Source organism: Budorcas taxicolor, chromosome X (genome assembly GCF_023091745.1).
Source record: "Budorcas taxicolor isolate Tak-1 chromosome X, Takin1.1, whole genome shotgun sequence".
NCBI lineage: Eukaryota > Metazoa > Chordata > Mammalia > Artiodactyla > Bovidae > Budorcas > Budorcas taxicolor.
In genome coordinates, this window is record NC_068935.1 from 102817259 (window position 1) to 102842567 (window position 25309).

The window sequence follows — 25309 nt, forward strand, 5'->3', positions numbered from 1 at the left end:
GTATAACAGCAATCACAGTTTCTCTGCATACACAGATTAAACCAACCATGGACCATTCAATACTGTAGTGTTTACTACTGAAAAGTATCCATGTATAAGTGGACTTTCACAGTTCAAACTTGAGATTTTCAAAAGCCAACTGTACTTCATCTATTATAAACGGAATTATTCTGATTTCCTTTTCAGAATGTTCATTGCCAGTGTATAGAAATGGAACTTTTGTATACTGATATTAATCCCTGCAATCTATGGAAACTCATTTATTATTAATCTTAATAGATTTTAGCAGATTCTTTAGGATTTTTTGCATATGAGATGGTGTTATCTAAGATTGGAGACACTGTTTCTTTTCCAATCTGGATGCTTTTTCTTTTTCATGTCTAGTTAATTTTACTAGTATCTCCAGGAGAATGTTAAACAGAAGCGACTAGAGTGGAAATCTTTGTCTCATTCCTGTTCCTGAGAGGGAAGTAGTCAGCCTTTCACTGTTGAGTATGATGTTAGCTGTAGCTCTATCGAGATGTGCTTTATCAGGTTGAGGAAATTCCCTTCTAGTCCTAGTCTGCTGAATGTTTTTATAATGAAAGGTGTTGGACTTTGTCAAATGCTTTTTCTGCATCTACTGAGATGACCTCATAGTTTTGGCCCTTTATTCTATAACAAATGACTTTGGAGTGTCAAATCAACATTGTATTCCAGGGACACATTGATTATCTTTCTTATATGTTGTTAAGATTCTGTTCGCTTGTTTTTTGAGAACTTTTGACTATATTCACAAGGTCTGTAATTTTCTTTTCATGTCTTTGTATTCTTTTGGTATCAGATTAACAATGGCTTCTTAGAATGAGCCTGGAAGTGCCCCTCTTTGTTTATTTCTTTGGCTGTGTTGGGTCTTACTTGTGGCATACAGGATCTTCGTTGTCATACTGGATCTTTCATTGCAGAGCATGGACTCTGTAGTCATGGTGTGGGGGCTTAGTTGCTCTGAGGCATGTGGGATCTTAGTTCCCTGACCAGGGACCAAACTCGTGTCCCTTGCACTGCAAGGTGGATTCTTAACCACTGGACCACCAGGGAAGCCCCAGTTCCTCTATCTTTTTGAAAGAATTGGTTTAATTCTACTGTTAATTCTTCTTTAAATACTCAGTAAATTCACTAATGAAGCCACCTGGTTCTGGGCTTTTCTTTGTGGGAAGTTTTTTGATTACCAATTCAATCTTTTTACATGTTATATACCTATTCAGTTTTTCAATTGCTTCTTGAGTCAATTTCAGTAATTTGGCATTCTCTTATTTTTCTTATTTTCATAAGGTTAGCAGTGATATCTTTTTGACTTTCCCAACTGAGCCTAACTAGAGGTTTGTGAATTTTGCTATCTTTTTGAAGAACATTCATTGATTTTTCTCTTCTCTATTTCACTTATCTCCACTCTAATCTTTATTAATTTCTTTCTGTTTACAGGTTAGTTTTCTCTCTCCCACTTTTTGAAGGTGAAATGTTACTGATTTGCTATCTTTCTTCTTTAATGTAAGAACTCAGCAGTATAAATTTCCTCTCAGCACTGATTTAGGAACACTCCATTAGTTTTTATATTTCATGTTTTTTTTTTTTCATTCATCTCAGCATATTCTCATTTCACTTGTCATTTCATCTTTGACCCACTAGGTCAGTAATGAATGTATACTTCTGACACACTTGTGCAATTCCCAGATTTACTTTTTAATTTATAATTTAATTCTACTGTGGACCAAAAAAACCCTACTTTGTATCATTTCAACACTTTTTAAGGTTAGTAAGGCTTGCTTATGGCCTAGAGTATGGTCTGTTCTGCAGAATACTGTGTATCTGTGAGAAGAATATACATTCTGCTGGTTTTGGGTGGTTCTGAATTACTGTCTGCTGTCACTTGCTTTCAGTCTAATTACTTCCTTTAGTATTTCTTCTCAGGCAAGTTGGCTAACAACAAATTATCCCAGTGTTTGAGAATATCTTTACAATATTGACAGTTTTGCTGAATGTAAGGTTCTTAGCTGTCAGGTCCCTCCTCTGCCCCTGGCACTTTGAATAGGTTGTCCTATTGCCTTCAATGTTCTGATAAATCAGTTGTTAATTTTAGTGGGGTTTCCTTGTATATGAGGACATAATTGAAAGTGGCAGCCCTTAGAAGACAGAATGCAAAAATGTGATCTACAGTAAAGACAAGTCCTCCAACTCTATCTAGAAACCAAGGGAAAAAGGTAAATAAAACCTTTATAAGTGTTCAAGTCAGAACTGTCTATCCTACCAATAAGGTAAAACTTAAGTAGAAACTGAAAGATGGTCTTGTATTGTGTTGTATGCACATAAAAAACTTCTAAAGAATAATTTGGTAAGCACCAAGAGAATAAGAACACAAGTAAATATTGAAGATAATTTTAGTTACGAATAATGCTAAAACAGGAGGTAGAATCAGCTGACTGTACTATTGAGGAAGTGGGTTTTTTCCCTCCCCAAAGCTTAAGATACTAGTAGAGATGAAACATGGGCAGGACAAATACTTAATATTGGTGAAATACTTATCAGAAACTAAGAATATCAGTAAACTAGGAGCCTGATATTATCCTACTGAATAAGGTCTCATACCTAATGGGATCCATGCAACACTTTTATTATATAGAGGCTAAAAGAAATTTATTTTAGAATTATAGACCTGGAAATTGGTGACTGATGGTATCATCAACCACCAATTTCTAAATGCTGTGAAAAGTCTGTTTTAATAGGAGAATTTTACTAGCTGGAGACTGATCAGAATTAATCAGAAGAGTACTATAATAGAGGAAGAAAAGGTATATCAAAGGTTAGGCCAAACAGAAAGTATGGTTCCAATAAACTCAGGGGAACATAGCAACAAAAATTCAAGGGCTTACTATGTGCCAGGCATTATTTTAGCATAAATAACTTGTTCAAGGTCATACACCTAATACATTAGGTCATGTTTCAAATCTAGACAATCTGTGCAGATTTACAGCTCTTATTTTATGAAGATACAGATAAGAAGGGGAAACTCAAGCCTGAAGATTTTAAGTCCATGCAACCGAGATGAAGCAAAGACTCATGTAGAATTTGACTACAAAGGAGCAGAAAATTTGAGTGAGGCTGAATTGCATGTCTACCATCTCCTGATAGCCTCTACAGCAGGGGTCTCAACCTGTGCCAATGAAATTAAATGAAATACCATATGCAAATAAAGTATGTAAAAATTAGCAATGGAGTCATGTGATTTATATTAAGGCTTCATGGTGGTGGTGGGGGGCACGCGCGGAAAGGCCTGCATTAGCTTCTGTTGAGGGCACTGTACCAGAAAGAGGAGGTAACATCATAATGAAGAATCAATTACATTAAACTAAGCTTATACCTCTCTCAGATTTCATTTGACATATGTAAACATGTCCAAAATGTTGGCTGCATTCATAATAATAATCATTGCCATGATTATTCTATCATGCTCCTTAGAAGGAGCTAAGAAATGAAACGATAAAAGATCACTGCCTGGTGCCTATCAGTTGCCTCATGCTTAGATTGCTTATGCTCAGAGTGGTAAATGGAAGACAGTCAACAAAATCAGCTCAGGTATCTGAGAGCTATTTCATTTTTCAATTATGTTTACCTGAATTTTATATGGGAATGTATGTATGTACCTGAAGTGTTAAGGAAAATTATCCTTGCAATATGTAAGAGCCTTCGTTGGAATTTTATTCAACAATGCCAAAAGTCTAAATCTTCAAATAATAGAGGTATGAGAAAAATCCTCATTTTTAATACATATATTGGCTTCTGCAGACTCTAACATGTTAAAGAAGTGGTATGTTCAATATTCACTATGTTAATTCTCTCTCTCTGGTAATATAAAGTTTTCTTTCTGTGGCTATGGGGACCAACTTCAACCTACAAGAAAGTTTGGGGGTTTATTTTGGAGCCTATGAATTCGGTGTAAGACAGAGGAATATGTACCAACAACCCATCTGTCCTCTAGCACACACATTCAGACACAATTGTCAGAGGGCAAAAACACACTGAAACAGAGCTCCATATATGGCAGGCGCTTAAAAACTGACTGTTGACGCCAAAACAAATTTACACTTTGAAATCCAGAGTAAATATGTGGACTCTAGTAGTCTCGATCTCATAAACTTTCAATTCATAAAGTCTGAAGAACTTATGAGACACAGACTTAGGATTACAAAAGAACTATGGTATTTGGAAGAACAGACTTTGACAAAAGTTTTCTTAAAAAGATAAAGGTGGTGGTAGGAAGGAAACAAAGGATGGAAGCGAGTCAGGTACATACCTAGAAAGGTAACAACCAATTGTAGTAGAGGCAGGCAGAGCTCCCAGGCAGGGAAGAAAAAGAAATCAATTTAAGAAGGAGAGTAAGAAAGGCAAGTGCTTAGTAAAGAGCCTTGAACTGCTGGCCTGGAGTTTAGGGTGTGTAAGATTCAGAAGTAAAAGAAGATCACAAGCTCATAAAAGAACACAATTTATAAAACCAACTACCTTGCATCTTTAAAAATATATCTGTTGTCACTTCTATGGTAACTGATTAAAAAAAAGCTGGGAAGGGAAACTGCTGTGATTTCCCATAGCTCATGTTAGCTTACAATACATACCTCTAGCATACAGCCTCATGCTTTCCATGTAAGTTGCAAGGTTTTCTGCTACCAAAGTAACTAGGGCATGATTGTGCTGAAGTTGATTGATTAAGTCATGGCGATAGAATACATGGGGACTTCGCTGAGTTTGACTGAAACGAGAAGAACTTAACAATATAATTAGGCAATTAAATGCTGCTGTAATCAAAAGAGCTTATACAATCTAAATTCTTAGCTCCTAATTTAAACTTAAAATGGTTTCCTTCGTAACAGAATTAACTTGGCTATTTACTTTAATGATAATATTAAGCAATTTAAAAGAAAATAATCAATGCCTCAAAAATAAGACATTAATTCCATTATTCTTACTTTATACAAAAACTATGCATTAATATTTTCCAATTCACACCATGGGAAAAGTCAGTGACTGATGTCTTCTTCTATACTGTATACAGGAGTACCAAGGTGCTTCTAAGTTTACATGATTATTATCAGAGTTATAAAACAGGAACATTTCTTGTAACATTAGCACTACAAAGATTCATGTTGTAATTGTAGTGGAGGATTTAATCAAAAAAGGGCTTTCATTAAAATTTTATTAGCCAAAGTACAGAATTCTCTCTTATTTCTAACAAGTATGCCAATGTACTTTCAGTGGCATGTTTTCTATCTATTAATGTCATCCCTCATTTCATTTTATCCCTCCTGCTTTGTTTCCCTTTTCACGAGTATCTACGCTAATCCATTAATTTTTCTTTCTTACAGATGTTATCTTTCCATGATCAGTTTACTCTGAAATAGTTAATGTTTTATTGACTTTGAAATGTCATACTATGTAAGTCTTCACAGTTAAATAAATCTAATGGTTTTTTAAATAGTTAATTTCAAATATTAGATTGCATGTATGTTTAAATGATGAAAGATGACAAGGCGTAGTTTGAAAATACTTTTTTTCTGATTTATTTTAGCTAAATTTCTGTTAAACAGCCAACTTTAAATATCTTACATGCCAAACTTTAGTTACTGAAATTATTTGTTCTTGGACTTTCTGGTTATATGAGCTGGAACAGATAACATGAAGGTGGTATTATCACCTCTATTCTGATACTTATCACTAAATTCTGTCTTCTTCATCAGTAAAATCAAAGAGGTGGATGTGATAAAGGAATCCTCTTTTGTTTGAATTTAGTGTGTAAGCTTCCTGTCACCCTACTCTAGTTTTCTTTTTAAAACCTGCTTTCACCAAACAATGTTTCTTTTCAGTAAAATATGTAATTAAAAATATTGAAATTCTCTGTTAAGTCTTACCTCAAATTCTGAGGTGCTTCACCAAACAAACTACAAATTTCTCTAATTTGTTTCAGTGCAGGAATCACCCATTTGTCATTTGTACGAAGCTCTTCTATAAAGCGATCTATCCACTGTATCTTCTGTGTGTCACGGTCCTTAAGAAACAATTTCAGTGTTTTATATAGGTCAATACTCAGAAGAATTCTACCTTCAAATTAGTTTGAGAATTACCAAATAGAGCTCTTCTTGTAATACCAACATCGTTGCAGTAAAGAATAAAAAAAAAGCTGCTTTAAATATGCTTTTATTCTACATATACTACCAAAACTCCTAAATACTATTATAAAAACTCAACATGACATGGATTCAGATATATCTAATGAAAGGTATTAAGCACACTGACAGAAAGTTTGATTTTAAAAGTTGCCAGAAGGTAGGCATTTAAGCTTTATCCAATGTTTTAAGAGATTCTACCATATAATAAAAATCCAGCAAGAACATGTAACTCCGATTGCTACTCTGTATGGATTTGTTTTTAGCATAAGAACACAGAAAATTTGTATTTTACCAAGGAAACAATGGTACAGCAACTGAATGAAAAAAATTCACCAAAAATAAAAATAAGGACATCTCCACATACACACAAGGAGAGAAAGAGATAGAAACAGTGATAAGCAATCGAAAATTAATGTTGTAAAATCAAAACTACTTCAAATATTTTTACTTCTCCTACTTTATTTACTTTACTCCTTCCCTGAGTCCATAGTAATTTGTGTATCTAAAAATTTAAGTTCAGATTACTTTTATTTTGTGTTTGTGTGTTTAATGAAATAATTTAAACTCGAGGTTCTTATTATTTGATATACCAAATACTTAATGAACTATCACAAGTATAGTAAAAAAAAAAAACACCTACACCTGCTTGAACTTATTGGTTTTTATCTAAATTTCAGTTCATCAGTACAGCAAATAGTTTTAACAAGCAGGAAAATTAGTTTTTCAGCAATATTTATTTTACCATGAATTAAAAGATACACATGCTACAAGTTAGAATGCAGGGAAGTTGTATGACTTGCTTATAGGGAAGGCACTAAATGTTTTAGTGTTTAGGAAATTCTATTAATTTTTCTTAACTTTCCTAAGAAGCAAAGAAAACCTAACTTCTCTTACCTCTGAAGTCTATAATTAGCTTTAGCATCTTATGATCTACTTGAAACTGGTATTTAGCACCACACATCTGACATTATCACGACTTTGTAACTTATTTATACTGTCTTTCTACCAAGAAGACTAAAATATTTTCAGATGATGCAGAAAATTTAAGACATAAAAGACAGGAAGGCAGACTCACATGAACCAAGTATGTCAATTCTTAGATCACTTCAAAAATAATGTCAGAAAAACCTAGAACTATTCTATATCTAAAAGCCATCCTCATCGTGAAAGAGAAAGGTCACAAAAAGTGAGCAAGACAGCACACACTTACCTGGGAACAACTATAATCCAGTATTTTTATGTGGGCGCTGAGAGCCAGGTCCATGATGTCTACAGGCACATCATCACTATGGGCCAGATTCCAGAGGAGGTTCAATACTTTGTGTGCCATCACACCATCTTTGTCATCTTCTGCAAGACGACGTATCAGCTCAAGTAGCTTTTCTCGCTGCTTTTTACTTGCATTTGTCCAACTGGCCTAGAAAATAAATTTTAAACGATATGGCAACACCACCTATTTATTCATCACTGCTTAAAAGTGTCATCATATAAACAATATTCATCAGAAAAAAACTTAGCTTAGCACAGAATTATTCAACTGGTATTTGAGCAATAAGATATGACAGATTTAAACTCCAAGAAAAATAAAAACTCTCCATTTACAGTTAAATACCATAGATCAGGGTTTCTCAGTCTTGGTATTACCAACATTTTGGACTAGCAAAACTGTTGTGGGGGGCTGTCCTGTGCACTATAGAAGTTTAATAGCACCCCTGGCCTCCACCCCATTAGAAGCCAGTAGCAACTCCTGCTTTTATCTGTGACAACCAAAAATATCTCCACGTATTGCCAAGCATCTCTGCGAAGCAGAAGAGCCTCTGGCTGAAAACTAATGCCTTAGATTCAGTCTGTCATTTGTACCTTTAAAATTATATTAAAAGATGTTAAAGACAACTTGATATACAAAAATATTCATAATAGATGAAAAAGCAATGTGCATTGCACACATAAAAAAGTCTATAACAAAGTCTGTTATTATCTAAGAAGTTTCTAACTTACAGACATGACACAACGCTATTTCAATTTAGTAGAAGACTGGCCACTCATTTAAAAATTCTAAAACAGAAAAGAAACAAAACAAAACAACCAAAAAACCCTCCCTAAAATACTACTTTTTAAACACCCAGTTTATATAATGGGGTGTGTGTGTGTGTGTGTGTGTGTGTGTGTGTGTGTGTGTGTGTATGCTCTAGTGACATGTAGTGGGTAGAAACCACGGACGTTGCTAAACAACGTGGGGAAAGGTATATGTATAAAGTTGGTAATTGGTTGTTTATTGGAAAATAAACTGAAAGCAACCAAATGGCAAATAGCAGGATGATTAAGTAATTACAGAAGATTCTTTCAATGGAATTATTACACAGACATTAACAATGTGATAAATATAGGATATCTTGAAGTCAACTGGAATGCATACTTCCAATTCCTCCAAATCCCTTAAAATTATGAAAGGAATATGAGGAAGCTGCTAAGAATATGGCTGAAATATTAGATTATATTACAATTAAGAATATTTTAAAGATACCACCAAGCATAATGTGCTTCCTAAAGGAAGAGCACATCACCACCTATGATATATACAGACTCTCAGGTCCTAGCAACTCAGAGTTAATTGGTCTTGGATGGAAGCTAGTAATTGGTATCATTTTTTCTTCAACTGTGAAATACACATCAAGAAAGGTACAAACATACACAGTATAGTACACAGTATGAACACCTATGTAACTATTACCCAGGATGAAAATAACAAATGGTAAGCAGCACTCCAGAAGCTAGCTGGGTCTATTTCTGAAGTTTATGTTCTATCAAGGTTTATGAATTCTTGTGTGTCTTCATTCCTTTCTTCAACCTTCTGTTTTTTAGACTCATCCTTGTGGTTGAGTTGGTCATTCTCATTGTTATGTTTCATTACATGAACATTCCACCATTTACCCAACTTACATAGCAATTTTTTGCTATTACAAATAATTCTGCTGCAAATGCTGAATGTGTATACTGGTGCACATATGCATCAGTTCTTCTAGAGTATATATTCAGAACTCAAACTGACTGTCATGAAAATCTTAACACTCTTCCAGAAACACCAAACTATTTTCCTAAGTGGTTGCAGGAACTTCTGTTTCCATCAGCAGTCAGTATAACCTATTTTTAACAAGATACCTTCATGATCTTACACCAGTTATCAACAGAATACCCCTTTGTGAACACTGCCATAGCGTCTTGTCTTCTTAATCCACAAATTCACTTATCACTTGGCTTTTAAAAACCCAATACTAGTAACTGGAGAGACCACTATACAATATGGCCTTAAAAAGTGCATGACGGCACTAATGCAGATATGACCATAGGTGCTCTTGGGATACAGCTTATGAATCACAATTCCACAAAGTCCATGAACTACATTTCCAGCTTGCCTGTGCATATCACCCTAGACTACCAGGACTACCCACAGCAGGTAGTCCTTGCTGTTGACGATGTTTCATTGTAACCAATTATCTTTCCCTTCAGTCCTACAGAACCTATAATAAAAACACAAATGGCTAGGAGGAAAGGAATCCAAATTGATCACCTGAGTTTAAAAACCAAGAAAAAAAAAAAGGTTCTTTGTAAGGGCTATTATTATAAAAAGTGCTCACTGAAAGAGAAAACAATGGTCAATTCTGCTACATCAGAAATCATTTAATGATTCCTATTTAAGTATTTACTAGGTAAGAATCATTCATAGATCTGATGAATTAATCTATTAAAAATGAAACTGTACTACTTAACTACATTAACTATTACCTTAAAGCAATCAAAAAGATGATCAAGTTGCTCAGGGGAAAAATCCCATGCCAACTTCGCCAGTAGATCATGTACATTCTTCACAATGGCTTCATGCTTCCCTGCCTATGTAAAAACAAAATCAGAGCACACTAAAATCTAAACAGCAATAAGTAGCATATACTGTCTGTGAAGACTATTAATTAATAAAGTGTTCCCATCTCCATCTAACTCTGTAACCTAAGAAAATTCCTAACATTTTAAATGTTTTAGAACAGCCATCTAAAACCTGACAGCTTGATTTCTTGATATACATGGTTAATGTAGACTTTGGGAACTCATGTTAACTTTTAATACAGTTTATTGAATTTAACATGCCGATTTTAACAATGCAAATAGGAAAATAGTAAGGCACACCAGCGGTATTGTTTCAAAACTGGAACCGAAGACAAAATTGAATGTTTTCTCAGCTCCTAAAGACTCAATAAGGGCTTCCCCGGTAGGCTCAGTGGTAAAGAATCAGCCTGTAATGCAGTAGACGTGAGTTCAATCCCTGCGTTGGGAAGATGCTCTGGAGAAGGAAATAGCAACCCACTCAAGTATTCTTGCCTGGGAAATCCCATGCAAAGAGGAGCCTGGTGGGCTACAAATCCATGGGGTTCCAAAAGAGTTGGACACAACTGAGCGACTAAACAACAAACTCAATAAACAAAGCTTTGTAGTCTAGAACTCATCAATACTTCTCAAGTGCTCCATGAACAGAGAACTTGTCATTAAGATAATCAAAGGAATCACACAGTTTCTACTTCTGAAACCAAAGATTACTTACCCTTCTAAAAACTATTAATCCTTTGGATTATTACAGGTTTTTATAAATAATCTAGTGATTTAACTCTGACACTAGAGTTCTTTAAGTATATGAAGAAATCAATTATAGATGTCTTATACTCTTTCAATAGACATTTCTCATTATTTTACTGTTTGTCTCTTTTTTAAAACCTACAAATTGCTGACCTTTACCAAATATATACAGTGGATGATAGACTATTTTTATTTTTAAAAATATGGCTATTTCAAAAAGATTCTTGACAGGACTTTCAAACAATGTAAGTCTTCATTCCATTTCACTACAACTACTTCATTTCTTTAATTTTTGGTATGTTTCTTTTTACAAATCAAATAACCACCATCCTAAAGTCCTTACCTGTGCTGCCCAGATATTATCAAGATCTTGTAAGGTCAGGGCTTTCTCTTTGATGACAAAACGAAGAATCTTCTCTAGCTTTTCCACATACTGTGGTTGATGAAGACTATCTCGCAAGACTATGGACAAAATATTGTTCTGCTGTATCCATTCCTAAAAAGAATTCAAAAACTTGTCTCAAAGCTTTAAAAAATATATACATAAAGTATTGCTCACACTTGTAAGCATTAGTAGGAATTTAAAAACTCACAAAAATATAATGTACTAATGTAACACATTTACGTGTTTTGATACAAAATTATGAAAAATCACAATTTCATGGAACTTAATTTTGCACAAACAGAAATGCTTCCATGAATTAAAAATAGTGAAATCATTAAAAAATATTTTACTCTAGCATTTACTCAGAAAATTATTATTCAAATGTAGCAATCACCATGGTTTAAGTATGGTAGGTATAAGACCCATTTTAGGATTTACATTTTTTACACCCGTTTTGATTTGGATAAAAGGTACTTTTTAATTTTGCTTTTATTACCCAATTACACTATTACTGTTTATCCATTAGCTTGTTTAATCTCAAACAATCCTAATGAAGGCTATGAACAGAATAGCCTATTCTGCCCTATTAACAGAAAAATAAACAGGCTCAGTAGTGTTGGAACCAGAAACTGAATCAAGGCTGTAGGCTTCCTAAGTCTGAACACTATGCTATATTGCTTGACAGCCATTTACTTAATATTTAAGCCAATAAAAGAAAACTAACTCATGATATAATACAAAGTAAGAGCCCACACTGTATGATTTTATAGTACTCAACTTAATGAGAGTAAAAACTATATAGCCCGAAAACATGTTAGAGAAAGAAGTACACTTCTGAGCTAGTAAAGGTCCATTTTTACTTCGAATCTGTTATAGGCATATATTTCTGAAGAACACAATGAAAATGTGGCAATATCAATTTGCTACAGAAGTTCCTAAACACTTAATGCCATCTTCTGTATTCATCTAGGCTTTGCAGCAGCTCAAGGACCAGAATGAGATCTCAGACTACACTGAGAAGCTCTGTGCTAGACCCTCCAACAAGCTGATCAGACAAATAACATACCCCAAACCACCTGACCCCCTAATACAGGGTCAATATCAAGGCATCCTCCACATACCATACCTTTGATCACATTCTAATCATTATCTTCCCTATTAAACTGAGGCCTCCTTGAGGTCAAGGACAGTTCTTTTACAGATGTCTCCTCAGTACTGTCAGACAGTATATACTGAGATTATGCAACCAATATTTAAGTGGCATTCTTATTCATTTTTAAACTGTAAGTATGCAAGCCATCTATGGTAAATAAAATTTCCTAAACTTTCAACATCAAAATAATAAAAACGCAAGTGCTTAAGTGAAGTCCTTACAATTATGATAAAACATTAACTCATGTGTTTCTTATTCCAGTAACTATATTTCCTATTTTAAAATCTTTAACTGGAACTCATCAAATGAACAGGTCACTTCATTCAATAGGTACCAGATACTACCCAATCACCTTTCTTCACTCAATTTCAACTCCCACCCAGCTATTAATTTTCAGAACACCTACATTCAGCAGTAAGTTTATAAAAGATGTGCTAAGCTACCCATTATCATCAAATAATTATATATCACCAAAAAGACCAAATAATAAACCACGTTACTTACAAAAAGTTCTCAGTTACAAATTGATCCAAACATCTCCCAATTGCAAAGTTTTCTTTAAAATGCCAGTATTACTAACTTTAAGTAGAGCTATGGTTTTTGCCTTAGACAGATTCTTATTCATGAAATTAGAATCAAAGGACTTACTGCCATTCGTTCAGCTGTGAGCCATTCTTCCTCCTCAGGGTTACCGTGCCGATGGGTGTAGTATGATACACTAGATATCACCTTATTAACCTCATTAAGTGCATTCATCTTTCCATTGAAAGAAGAAATTTGCAATAATCTATAAGAGAAATTAAGTGTTAAATATGATTCTAAAATTCACATAAATTATTTCAAGAGGTAAATATCTTACCTAAGTATCATTTTTAACCTAAATATTTCTAAGTTTTTTACAGTTTCTTCTTGTCCTGGAACTCTCGAAGCTAAATTTTTCAAAGATTTAATAATCATTGAAAGAGCATCATTTTTGGCTTCATTCTTTGCTTCTTTTTTCAGTTCTTCATCAGTTAAGTTTTCTAAAAACTGTGGAACCATTTCTATCACTGGAAGAAAGTACTTTTTCACCGTATGAAGAGTGAGAAACTCATAGCATTGTCCAAATGGTCTGAAACAAGAAAGACAGAAATTTCTTTCAATATACAATTTCTTACAATCAACTAGGACTGAACTCAGACTATTTGTTTTTTTTTTTAATCCAAGTTACCAGCTAAAGAAACCATATTTGAAAAAGGAAACTCAATTTTTACTAAGCAATTAAGTAGCAATGTCTAGAATGCACTGAAGTTTCATTTTAAAACATAACTTACTTAATAAGGGCTGCAATTATTTGAACATTTAATGCTGATCCATTAATAAAACGATCATGCAAAATCTGGAATCCATTTAAAGTGCCAAATTTGTTGAGAAGATCCACTAGCCAACCCTGTAATACAGTTAATAAAAAAGTTAACTTCCTACTTTTGGAGGGAAAATGCTATCTGAAGTAATTTCTTAAACACACTGGAAACAGGAAATGCAATAAAGGAAAATAATTATGTAAAACCATCTTTGAAAAAAAGACACAAAATATTGCATGTTGTTCGCAGTAATCCTGTCTATGAGAGAAAAGCAGAATTGGTAGTACAATTAGATCATTAGGGCACAGCTGTTTGTTTGTATCAATATAACTGGTGAACTGGAATTAGAAGCCATGCTTCTATCTCAAAGATCCCATCATGAGAATACCTTATTATCTGAAGGTCTATTTTTAAAAATTTAAGAGGGTAAAAAGACTTAAAAAAAAAAGATAGATTATTTGGTAACCTAAGATACTGTTGGAAATTTATTTTTTGTTGTAGCTGTGAATAACCATAAATACCCTTGAAACACAATAATCTTAAAGCCCAAGAGTGACCTATCCATTAAAAATGAATTCCTGGTATTCTGTTGGTTGCTCCTAATTAGAACATGCTGGTTGATGCTTTGTGCTGACTTGTGAATACCCCCAGTTCTCATGTTAGAGGTACCACAATGCAATATAGTATGAATTACCTTTCAACCTCTTCCCTAAGAGACAACAAGTACAATGCAGCTGGGATAAGCAACAGTTTGTGTAGTTAAAAGCATGCCTATAGGTAAAATTAAAAACAAGTCAATAGCTTATATATATAAAAGAATCAGGTCTATTTAAAAACTCATGTACCTAGAGCAGCTTTCTATTCCTTGCCTTCTAAAAAGCTACATTTTGGAAGTCCCTAAGGGAAGAAAAACAAAGGGGGGTGGGGAGGAAGGGGCACTTTCTATATTAGGTCTTAAGCAAAAGTCATTTCTGCAACTACTTAAAAACAAAAAACAATGTTCAGGACACGGGGAAAATGCCAAGTATTAGATAATGCTTTAAAGAAACACTATGGCAGTTTTGATATGATTTTTATGAGACTCTAAATCAATTAAATTCTCAAATAAATCAACTACCATATTTCTATATAAGTTCATGATAATATTTTCCTTTTTATTTGGCCTTAAAAGGCTAAATCAAAACAATGAAATATCTGAGCGTTTAATTCACCAGTTCCCTTCTGGCATTCAGCAGTTCAAAGAAAGTACATACTTAGTATGTAATGCATTTTTATTTCTCCAGTAACTGGAATGGGACTATTAGGCTGATATACTCAATAGTTATTAAATATATATAGCATATTATATATATGTGCACAAAGTAAAAATCAGTCTAAAGTTAATCTCATATGTTTTTAGTTGCAATGTGCATTTAAGCAATTAGAATACTCAAAAACTAGTAATACTCAAGAAAAGCTAGGCTTCAAAGAAAGATACATAAAAAAATCTTCAACTCGAAGTCATCCTAAATCAAGTTGTCCCCTCTGAGACTCTTGCAGATTATTGTTGACTATAGAGCAAAAAATTAAAAAAAAAAAACAGGTATATTTTGGAGATTGTCAGTATTTAAATACTGATTTACTCAAAAACAAGCCTGAAGCGGCAATATGAATCTTGGGAAAAATCAGAAAATCTTAGCTCAATATAATCAATATACTTTGATGACTTCCACTTTTAACAGAATAAACCAAACATTTTAAGTTCAAATTTTCCTGTTTAAAAAAAATAATAAGGTCAAATTTTAAAATGTCTTCTTAAATTCTAAAATTTAAAAACTGTATATGGTTAACTCTTTAATATTTATTAGAGTAAGTATAGTTAGGCATTTATTTTTTAATGGACATACTATTTATGCTGGTATAGAGAATTTACACTGGAGGACTTTTACATTTTGTATACTAAATATATTTAATTGATATTTGTCAGCTTTGCTATTTTGCTTTCATTTGTATTTTCTATTGTTTTATGACACATTAGACAAGCCTCAGTCAAAGAAATACTCTACTCCACCCTTACTGAAAAGGAAAAACATGTTCTGTTTCACACTAACCCAAATTATGACTATTTCCCAAGAGACTGGGCAAAAGACAATCGGACTAACTACACAGAGAAAGCCAAAAATATTTTTAAATTAAAGAAATAACAACAACAATGCAAAATCCCTTTAAGAACTATATGAAATAACTCTACCCCACGCTACCAGGAGGTTAAGATCATTTAAAGTTTTGTAGCAGAGCAGAACAACTATAACATTTAACTTTGAAAACAACAAATCAACACACTTTTGGTGATCGAGGGTCTGGAGAACGAGCGAAGAGTTCGTCTTCAGGCAACTGAACATTTGAGGAAACGGATTCACATGGACGTGTACCATTGTAGATATGGAATTTGCAATGAGGATTTAAGGCCATGGAGAGAAGTTCTAGAAGTGGAAACCAATCTTGGGACAACTTGGCCACACATAGCTCCACCAGGCGATGAGTATTATTGATAATACACCTCTGTTATATAAAAGGAGAAGGTAATTAATGAGATAAAGACATTCCAAACAAAAATATGTTCCAATCTTGATTATATTTTAATAATTATCCTTCAGTTGTTTGATACTGATCATTTGAGTTATGTTTAACTTTACTAATATTGGGATTAAACTTATGTATCAAAAAAGGAAGGTGAGAGAGAGGTTTAAGAGGGAGGGGACATGTGTACCTATGGCAGAAACCAACACAATATTGTAAAGCAATTATCCTTCAATTAAAAATAAAATTTAAAAAAGCAATTAGCATTTACTTTATAAATTATATAGTATCTACTTTCAAAAACCATTTGCAATGGCTTACAAAATGAAGTAGGCACTGCTCTGTGTCCCCAGACAAGATGCAAATTACCACTGCTTTCTCCTTGCAATTTTTAAACTAGAGGCAACAACTCTAAAATCTAAGCAATGTACTAAATATCCAAGATGGAGTAGGTTTGCTATCTAAGCCTCAATGCAGAAGTCTGGTACTACTCCCAAAGCTTCCATTTCATACTCAAAAACTCACAATTTGTGACCATATTTTCCTATAATAAACAAGGAACAGAGACTTGTAGTAATTATGCTACTTCAATCTAAAAATGCACTTTTTTTTTTTCACTTTTTAAGATCTCTGGAATTTGATTGTGTCATATAATCATATAATATCATATAAACCTGAGACCACTACTGAATATTGGCTTGTGGTTTAAAATTTCAAGAGATTTTCTCCCCCTCCACCAGGTGCCAAAGTTGAAATGCACAGGTTTCTTTGGTGTCTCTTTCTGTACATAAAGTTTATTTCTCTGCATTGATCCTTTGTGTGCCAGATAATAGGTTCCCCATCTTGGGCGTTTTCCTTCCTTAGTGGTACATAAAATGAGTGACTGGTGCATTTCACAACCGTGTCATATTTTCAATGAAATATGGTGGCATCTCAAAAATGACAAGGCACTCGAGAAATAAGGGAACAGATAAACCATTGTTTTCTAAACTTGAAAACTCACTCATTCTAAATGATCATGCTTCTTTCAACAGAAATCATAAAATTTCTCATTTTAAAAAATCCTTTAATTCAAGTAATGATCAAATATGTAACCAAATATATATATATAAATCATGACTATATAAATCAAAATTTTAAAATAAAAGACTCACATGAATCTCAAACTTCCAGCCACTCACTGCCTCGTCTGTAAGGATTTTCGTGAAAGATATTGTTAGCCCATCTCGAAAAAATCGCTGACATGCTTCACTTTTAACATCAAGGCCTAAGAAAAGGAGAGAAAAATTAATGTAAACAAATTATTTCTGATTGTCTTACAATGTCCAATTACATGATAAAAAGTAGTAACTGTAAAACGTTCAGTAACAGCTAACAATTACAGACTAGTTTCGGAAAAAAATTCATAGCATTATCTAAGAGGTCAAAAGAGAACAGATTGAAAAATAAAAACCACCATCAGTGAATTTCAAAAATACTCAACTGTATAAAAGTACATTAAGCCAAGTAATACTAAGATGAACTGAAAATATTTCTAATTATGACAGTGGCCCAACATTAAAAACAAAATGGTTATGAGAATAATGTGATAGGAGATTTAAATATTTACAGTATTTTATTGACAATAAACTTTAAAACAAACAAACAAAAAATGGTGTTTCTCAACTATTTTTAAAATCTCATTTTGGTTGTAAATTATCCATTTGACAAATACTATTTTATTATTCTAAAGAAGAGCTTCATCAATTAAAGATAAATTTTCATCTTCATTATTAGTCTCTTTTACTGGCTCAACATCTGTTTCTTTATGTCTTTAATTCCATCTGATCTCAGAAAGGCAATAGTGCTACATGTCCCCAAACACACAAAAAAATCTTTAATTCTCCAGGACAAAATGAAAAGCCATTCAATTTGTATATAAAGTATCTGATTTTGGTTGTACAAAAGACATGACATTTAAACCTAGTACTGTAAAATCTGAACCTTGTCTAAAATTAAAATAAACCATGAGTCCTAAAGAAATATAGGGGAGTGGGAGGGGTAGAGACTGCATGTCCCGTGAATGTTAATGATATTAAATGAAATAACCATTGTGTGTTTTTACCTATCACTGTACAGTCAGGACTTAAAACATGCCTAGGACAGAAGTCTTCAAAAAATTTGCTGAACTGATGAATAAATGTGTACATGAACAAAAGAAATTTGAGTAGTAGAAAACAATGGTAATCTGATAATGCATTTTCACAACTCATTAGATTGGTTTTATAAGGTTAATAAGGTGTAAAGACACATTCTTTAAATGAAGGAAGGTGATTAAGACAAAGGAAATTTTACCCTTGCTTGGAATTAGACAGACTTAAGCAAGGTACCAAAGACAATTTTTACAATAATTAATTTCAACTGATAATTAGAATACATCCACGGCTACTCAATTTCAGAAACTAAAATGTTACTGCTGTTTAGTTTAATCTCCAAGCCTTAAAAATAAGTAGATATTACAACAGTAGCCCTTTGCAAAGAGAATTCAGTTACACCTCAAGAACCAATCACTGAAAAAAATTAATTCCAAAATTAAGCTTTTACATCTAACAAGAATAAAAACATAGTTTTTAAAAAAATGGGTTATTACAAAAAAAACACAGTATTTCATCTTTCAAGTCTTTTTTTCTTTTAGAGGAAATTCAAACCTTTCTGTGTATTAAAAAATAATCAACACATAAGCTGGACAGTTTAAACATGAATATATACAAATTTCATGTATAACTTCAGAGAGTTCACAAACATCCTTGAAGGTTGTCCTAAGGCTATGAACCGTTGCTCCAGGTATAAATCTTAAGCCATAGCAAGAAAACTTAGCTAAATGTTCTTGTCTAGGAATATACAGAAAAAGTATTCAGGCATGAAGTCAAACTATTTTCTAGTAGGATACATTATATGGAAAGCCTAATACCATTTAAACTTACCTTTTTTACTAAGGTCAATAGCAGCTTCTAAAAGCACTTCTAATTCCCCTTTTGGCAAAACTGGAACCACCCATCGAGGCCTAAGAGTTTTAATAATATAAAAAGGTGTTTATTGGTTGAACACTGAAAGAGGCACTATAAATGAGTTACTAATTACAGTTACTTACCTCACCATGAAAATATTAGAATTAAAATGACACTAAAATATTAAAACCACAAAGTTGGCAAACTAGTCTGCTTTGTTTGACTAAGTGTCATCTGTTGTCTCTACAAAAAAATTTTTAAGGAACTGTCAAGAAAAAAATATAGCAATGAGAGAAGGGGGAATAAATTATTTTAATAACTTAAGATATAAAACTGCATTAATAATCAAATATCACTTAAATGGATATCTATTGTTAGAGTTCATACGAAAGTGCTTTTATTTACACAAAAAACAATCATTTTATGTTTCTCTTCCCCAGATTTGCTACCATGCAATTCTGTCCTTGAGTGAGCAACCACCAGACAAAAACTGAATAGCAAAATACAACTTTTTGCTATTGTATCTCTGCTCTAAGAGAATGGTCAGGGACATTACAACTTTATACAATTGTTTGTTTGCTTGACTAATTCATTATATACATTTAATGTGTTCTTTCAAGTATATCTCTAAAAATAATGAATTAAATATATATTAATAGGAAAATTATTTAAGATAAATGAAATGAGGAAAACATTTCAGTAATATAGTAAGAATTCCATTATTTGTAGAGAAAGCAGTACTTATGATAATAAACACAAAGATAACCTGGAAGAATGCACACCTTATTGCTAGTGGTAAGTTTTGGTTGGGAGGTGTGTACATAACAAGGAAATTATAGTGAACCTTATTGACATAACATATCTCTATGTTTAACAATGTGTACTTACATTATATTAGTTATGTAATCAGAATGTTTTTAAAAAGTAAATTCAGTAAAGCAAGTAAGTCCCTATCAGTGTGTGTGTTTTCCTTTTCTTTTGAGGGGATGTTTCATACCTCCCTAGGACTCACTTGTTGAGTTTACAGCCTGGTGTGAGACCACAGACCTGTGGGGGCGGGGGGAGGGTCCCTGACACACTCTTCCCTTACCTGCTTTTTAAATATTTTCCTTCCCATACACACAAGCTTAAATTTTCACTCTGAGTCTTATTCCAGATAAAGCATGGGGATGGGTGGGTGGGTGGAGGTGAATGTTTATTATTATGAGTATGAAAAAATATATACTCTGAACTACTCCCATGAGATGAAGATCAGGAGAAACAAATGGGTGAGATGCTTAAATGCCTCCAACTAACCAGTTGACAAGGGGCAGGCTCTGAGGAACTCAGTCTCCTTATGACCTGGTTTACCTCAGGGCCATGCAAAAAGTATTCAAGTCATCCAGTAACCCATTCACCAATAAGAAAAAAGGGAAATCACACATATGGTTCTACTTCAGTAATACACCAGCTAGAGTGATCATCATTAATCTTAACACTTTATTGACACTGTTACTTCCTTTCATTTTTAAATCTATTAAGAACCACAGGTTGCAAAGTACTTGGCAATGACTAAGATGTTATGGGTATTTAAAGAGGCAACATGGTTAACTGTGATATTCCTATCCACTCTTGCTCTTTTCTTAGTACTAATCACTATGGTGAAAATCTTATTTTTCCTGTGTATGACATACATCAAAAAACAAGACAAAATCAACTCACCTATTGATCATGTCATCCAACTTTGCCAGGTCAGTATGTGGAAATGCAGGCTCCTCGTCTTCAAGCTGTGATGGGGCATCACCTTGACCTTGTTCATCCGGAGGAGTTGCCGGGGAATTTTCATTGGAAGAATCAGGCGATGAGGTCTTAAAGATTAGATATTCCAGATTTAAGTTTCTATAACAAACATACATCTAATAATTCAAACACCGAAACAGATTGGGGGAAATAATTTAAATTTTTAAAGATATGATCATTGTAAGTTTATGATGTATCAGGCAGTCACTGTGCTACTACACTTCAACATAATTTCATTTAATCCTCAACAGCCTAAGGAAGTATTCTTCCACTTAATAGATTAAAAAAACAAAACCTCAGAAAACACGTAATTAGCCCAAGGTCACACAGCTCCAGTTCTGCGGTCAGGATTTAAATCCAGGTGTAATTCTAAAGTCTGAGTTTTTATCTACAATGTGTACTACTTCTCCACTTACATTTCCCATTTATGAGCCCTTCATGATACAAATTATTGCACACATTTTACAGATTAAAAAGTCTCTGACTTATAACTTTTATTTTTCATTTTGACGAGGAAAAATAACTTTTATTCCATAGTTCCCCTAGTCTCAAACTACTATCCAAACAATTATTAAAACTTCATTGTGGTTTCTAAACAAGTCACTTCATCTTCAACTAATAAGGCCAACTTTACTCTTCACTGTTGGTACTTCTTTTTTCACCCCTCCACTTTAGCTGTGCACAGTATTTCTACAACTAAGTGAATGAACTTTTACAACCCTTATTAATTTTGAAAGCAGATGGTATTTTTCTCCTAATTGAAACTAATCTAAATTTTAAGCTGATTTTTGTGTGTGTGTTTGGAATTTTCTACCCACTGTAGGTTGATGGCCCTTTTAGAGAAGGCCCCATTCCTTATCATTTTATTTGCACTTACTGAACAGATGCATATATAAATGCTTGTACTGAAGACAGGTGCGTATACTATATTCTAGTTACAAACTTTATACATGAACTCATAGAGCCAATTTATAAGAAAACAGCAAATCTTTACTTAAGATGATGAACACTATGCAGGTGCTAAAGGGCTAGCTTCAAGGCAAAAAAACTACAGAACAGAATTCAAGTTTTAGAAGCCCAACAGAAATATTTGCATTTTAAGTATGTAACTTAGGAAGTCTGCTTCATTAATTTTTAAAAAGCCTCCCCCATTTCCTCTGGTATATATGTATTATAGATATGCTCACAGAAATTGTAAAGATAAAAATAACAATTAAGATACCCATAATAATACACCAAAGATAAGTACCAGAGACATTTTCAATTATTTCCTGAAATTTTTGTTCTGTGACCCCCCCCAAATCCTGTCCATATATACATATAAATTTTCACTAAAATTAGGATTATACTTGCTTAAGTTTGTGTCTTTTTCCATTTAAGTATTTTCCCACATCACTAACAATCTTTTTTAAAGAGCTGATTAATGGCCATATGGCCACAGCATTCAATCAATTAAACAAAATTAAGGGACATTTAGCATTCTGCAAATTTCAGTGCTAACATAAAATTATACTTTTATATATAAATCTTTTACATAAAAATTTTCCTTATATATAATTAGTATAACAATGGTAAAAATTATTTCTTTTAGGGCTGCTGACCTATATACTACCAAATTCCATTCCAGAAAGTCTGCACCCTCCCATAAACATCTCCCAAGAGTGTTCATCTCATAGGGCCTTTGCCAAGGCTGCTTCATTTATCACTGAGCTTTAGTAGAGCTTAAAATTCTCTCCTGTGGGAACCCTTCTAAAAATTACTATATATCAAGTGAAAAATCTGATTGATTTTAGAAATTCCCTTTATGTCATATGAAAAAAATATATTCAAGGTAAGCCATAAGGTGGGAAGTGATTAGTGTTATGTTTGCTTCTTCCAGGTCCATTAAGTGCCAAACCTTTTGAAATAACTAGAATCCTAACATTAAAAAGTAGAGAATAAGAAAGCGAAAAAGGGATACTACAGACGGTTATGAATATAATCTGTGGGAATTCCCCAGCGATTCAGTGGTCAGGACTCCATGCTCTCACTGCCAAGGGCCCAGGTTCAGTCCCTGGTCTGGGAACTAAGATCCCACAAGCCATGAGGCCAAAAAAAAGAAAGAATGCAATTTGTTTGTTCCTTTTTAAATTATCATCTCCAAAAATGTAAAGAGCTATTTAAAGGAAGAGGCCATAATACAGATGCATAATATTAACTTGAAGATCACAAACCCAAGAGCTCTTAGTATACCTTAAGATGAGAGTAAGATTAGAGATTTAATTTCTACCTAAAGCCATGCAAACCACAAACACTGGCGAATGATTTAGGAGTCTGTGTACAGTGCAGGTATGAAACAGAAAAGAGAGGGCAAAAGACACTGGATTTCCAACTACAAGCTCCTGGTTTAAAAATATAAATCTCTGGCATCTACCACAAACTGACTACGTTTAAAGAAACATGAGTACTGGCTAACAAATTTATGACATAGGAAAGACTTAACTCTGTCCAAGACCTGTGACCATATACTTAAGTATTACATGTCCTAAAAGTGGGAACTGGAGAGGAAAATGAATAAAGTTGACATTTATTAAAACCTGACTTGCTCATGTCTCTAAAATGAGAGGGAGAGGATGAAAGTGGGGGAAGGAGGGAGGGAAAGAGGAGGATGCACATGGGCGAGCGCACACACATGCAACTCTTTCCTATCATACTTGTAAGTAGAGAGAATAACCTATAATAGCTAGACAATAAAAACGTATCCTCAAATGACAGATCTAAGTCCTCTACAAAAACTTCTGCCTAAAACTTACCCATACAGAATTCTATATAAACATGCACCAACTGTAAGCAAGTTTGTGATTCATGTGCATGCCGTGCCGTGACAAATTCACCTCTAAATGCTGTCTGAGCTGCATTACAAGTTTTAATGTTTGTCTTATTCAATTTACTATTTCCTGGTATAAAAGTATGTACAATAGAAAGCTGAAAATTAATTCTTTAAACTCCCATTTCAAGAAATGAGAAAAAAGAACGGCAATTCAAATTCAAAAGAAGTAAAAGGGAACATGAAATAAGGGTTAAAAGCATACAAGTAGGAAGGGGGGAGAGAGTTAAAGCCAAAAATTGGTTTGAGGGAAGGTTTGATGAAATTGATAAATCCTTTCTTTAGGAAAGGGTAATCAGGAGAGAGAACACAAATTAGCAGTATCAGGGATGAAAAAGGAGATGTTACCACAGATCCTAAGACATTAAAAAGATAAAAAAGGATATTATAAACAGTCTTGCTTTGATACATTTGACAATCTAGATGCAGTGGACAAATTCCTTGAGAAAACACATTACCAAAAGTCACACACACACACACACACACACACACACACACACACACACACACACACACACACACACACACACACACACACACACACACACACACACACACACACACACACACACACACACACACACACACACACACACACCCACACCAGAAAATCCCCCTATTAAAAAAAAAGTTGGATCTGCAGTTATATCCTTTCCACAAATACAGCCCCAGGCAGATTGTTTTGATTTTATTGGTGAAATTATTAATGCAGAAATAACTGAAATCTTACACAAATTCATCCAGAGAACAGAAAAATATTACCCTTTGAGTTTTGAGGTCAGCATAAAATCTTGATACCCAAATCTATTTTAAGCTCTTAGAAAATATTATTTCATTTGATGCTCTTAATGATCCCATGAAGTACAGTATTGTTATCTTTTCACAGCAGAAAAACTAAGGTTTAAAAGGTCATATAATTTACCCAGAGTCATAAAGCTAGCATCGCATGGTGCAAAGCTAAAATGTGAGCACAAGCAACATGAGTCAAGTCCATACTCTCACCACAGGCTACATAAAATGATTTAATGCTTTGCTCTGGAACTGACAAAGGGCTTAACTTTAATGATTACTAATAGAATAAGACACCAGAGGGAAAAAAGGGGCTACATACCCAAGCATCACCACCTATACAGCATTTGAGATTCTTGTTACTGTGTAAGACACATGTTTATTTTTCTTAATAACAGCTTTATGGTTCACAAATTATTCAGAACATACTCCTAATTACTCAGAACATGGGATATTTAGTTATTTAGAACATGGGATATCTGTACCTGTAACAGATACACCAACGTAACTTTAACTAGTATCTTAAACTTCCTACCTGATTCTGTTGGAGGGCGGGCTGAGACTGTCCATCAGGAGCCTGGCCCTGGCTGTCATTCCCTCCTACTGGAGAGCCACGAGTCGTGGCTGTCAT

The 25309-nt window shown here is 33.7% G+C and overlaps 1 protein-coding gene across 1 annotated transcript in view; it reads right to left on the bottom strand.

Annotated features, from left to right (window-relative positions):
* USP9X (ubiquitin specific peptidase 9 X-linked) overlaps nt 1–25309 on the bottom strand; it is an 80564-nt gene extending 55255 nt beyond the window's left edge. Inside the window, exons 1-13 of the mRNA XM_052663670.1 lie at nt 25214–25309; nt 20946–21091; nt 19221–19300; nt 17412–17524; nt 16021–16239; nt 13669–13784; nt 13215–13466; nt 13004–13142; nt 11161–11313; nt 9978–10082; nt 7405–7611; nt 5937–6073; nt 4647–4780 (exon numbers count right to left, since the gene is read on the bottom strand). Coding sequence (XP_052519630.1) covers nt 4647–4780; nt 5937–6073; nt 7405–7611; nt 9978–10082; nt 11161–11313; nt 13004–13142; nt 13215–13466; nt 13669–13784; nt 16021–16239; nt 17412–17524; nt 19221–19300; nt 20946–21091; nt 25214–25309 — 1897 coding nt within the window. The remainder of the gene's footprint in view (nt 1–4646; nt 4781–5936; nt 6074–7404; nt 7612–9977; nt 10083–11160; nt 11314–13003; nt 13143–13214; nt 13467–13668; nt 13785–16020; nt 16240–17411; nt 17525–19220; nt 19301–20945; nt 21092–25213) is intronic.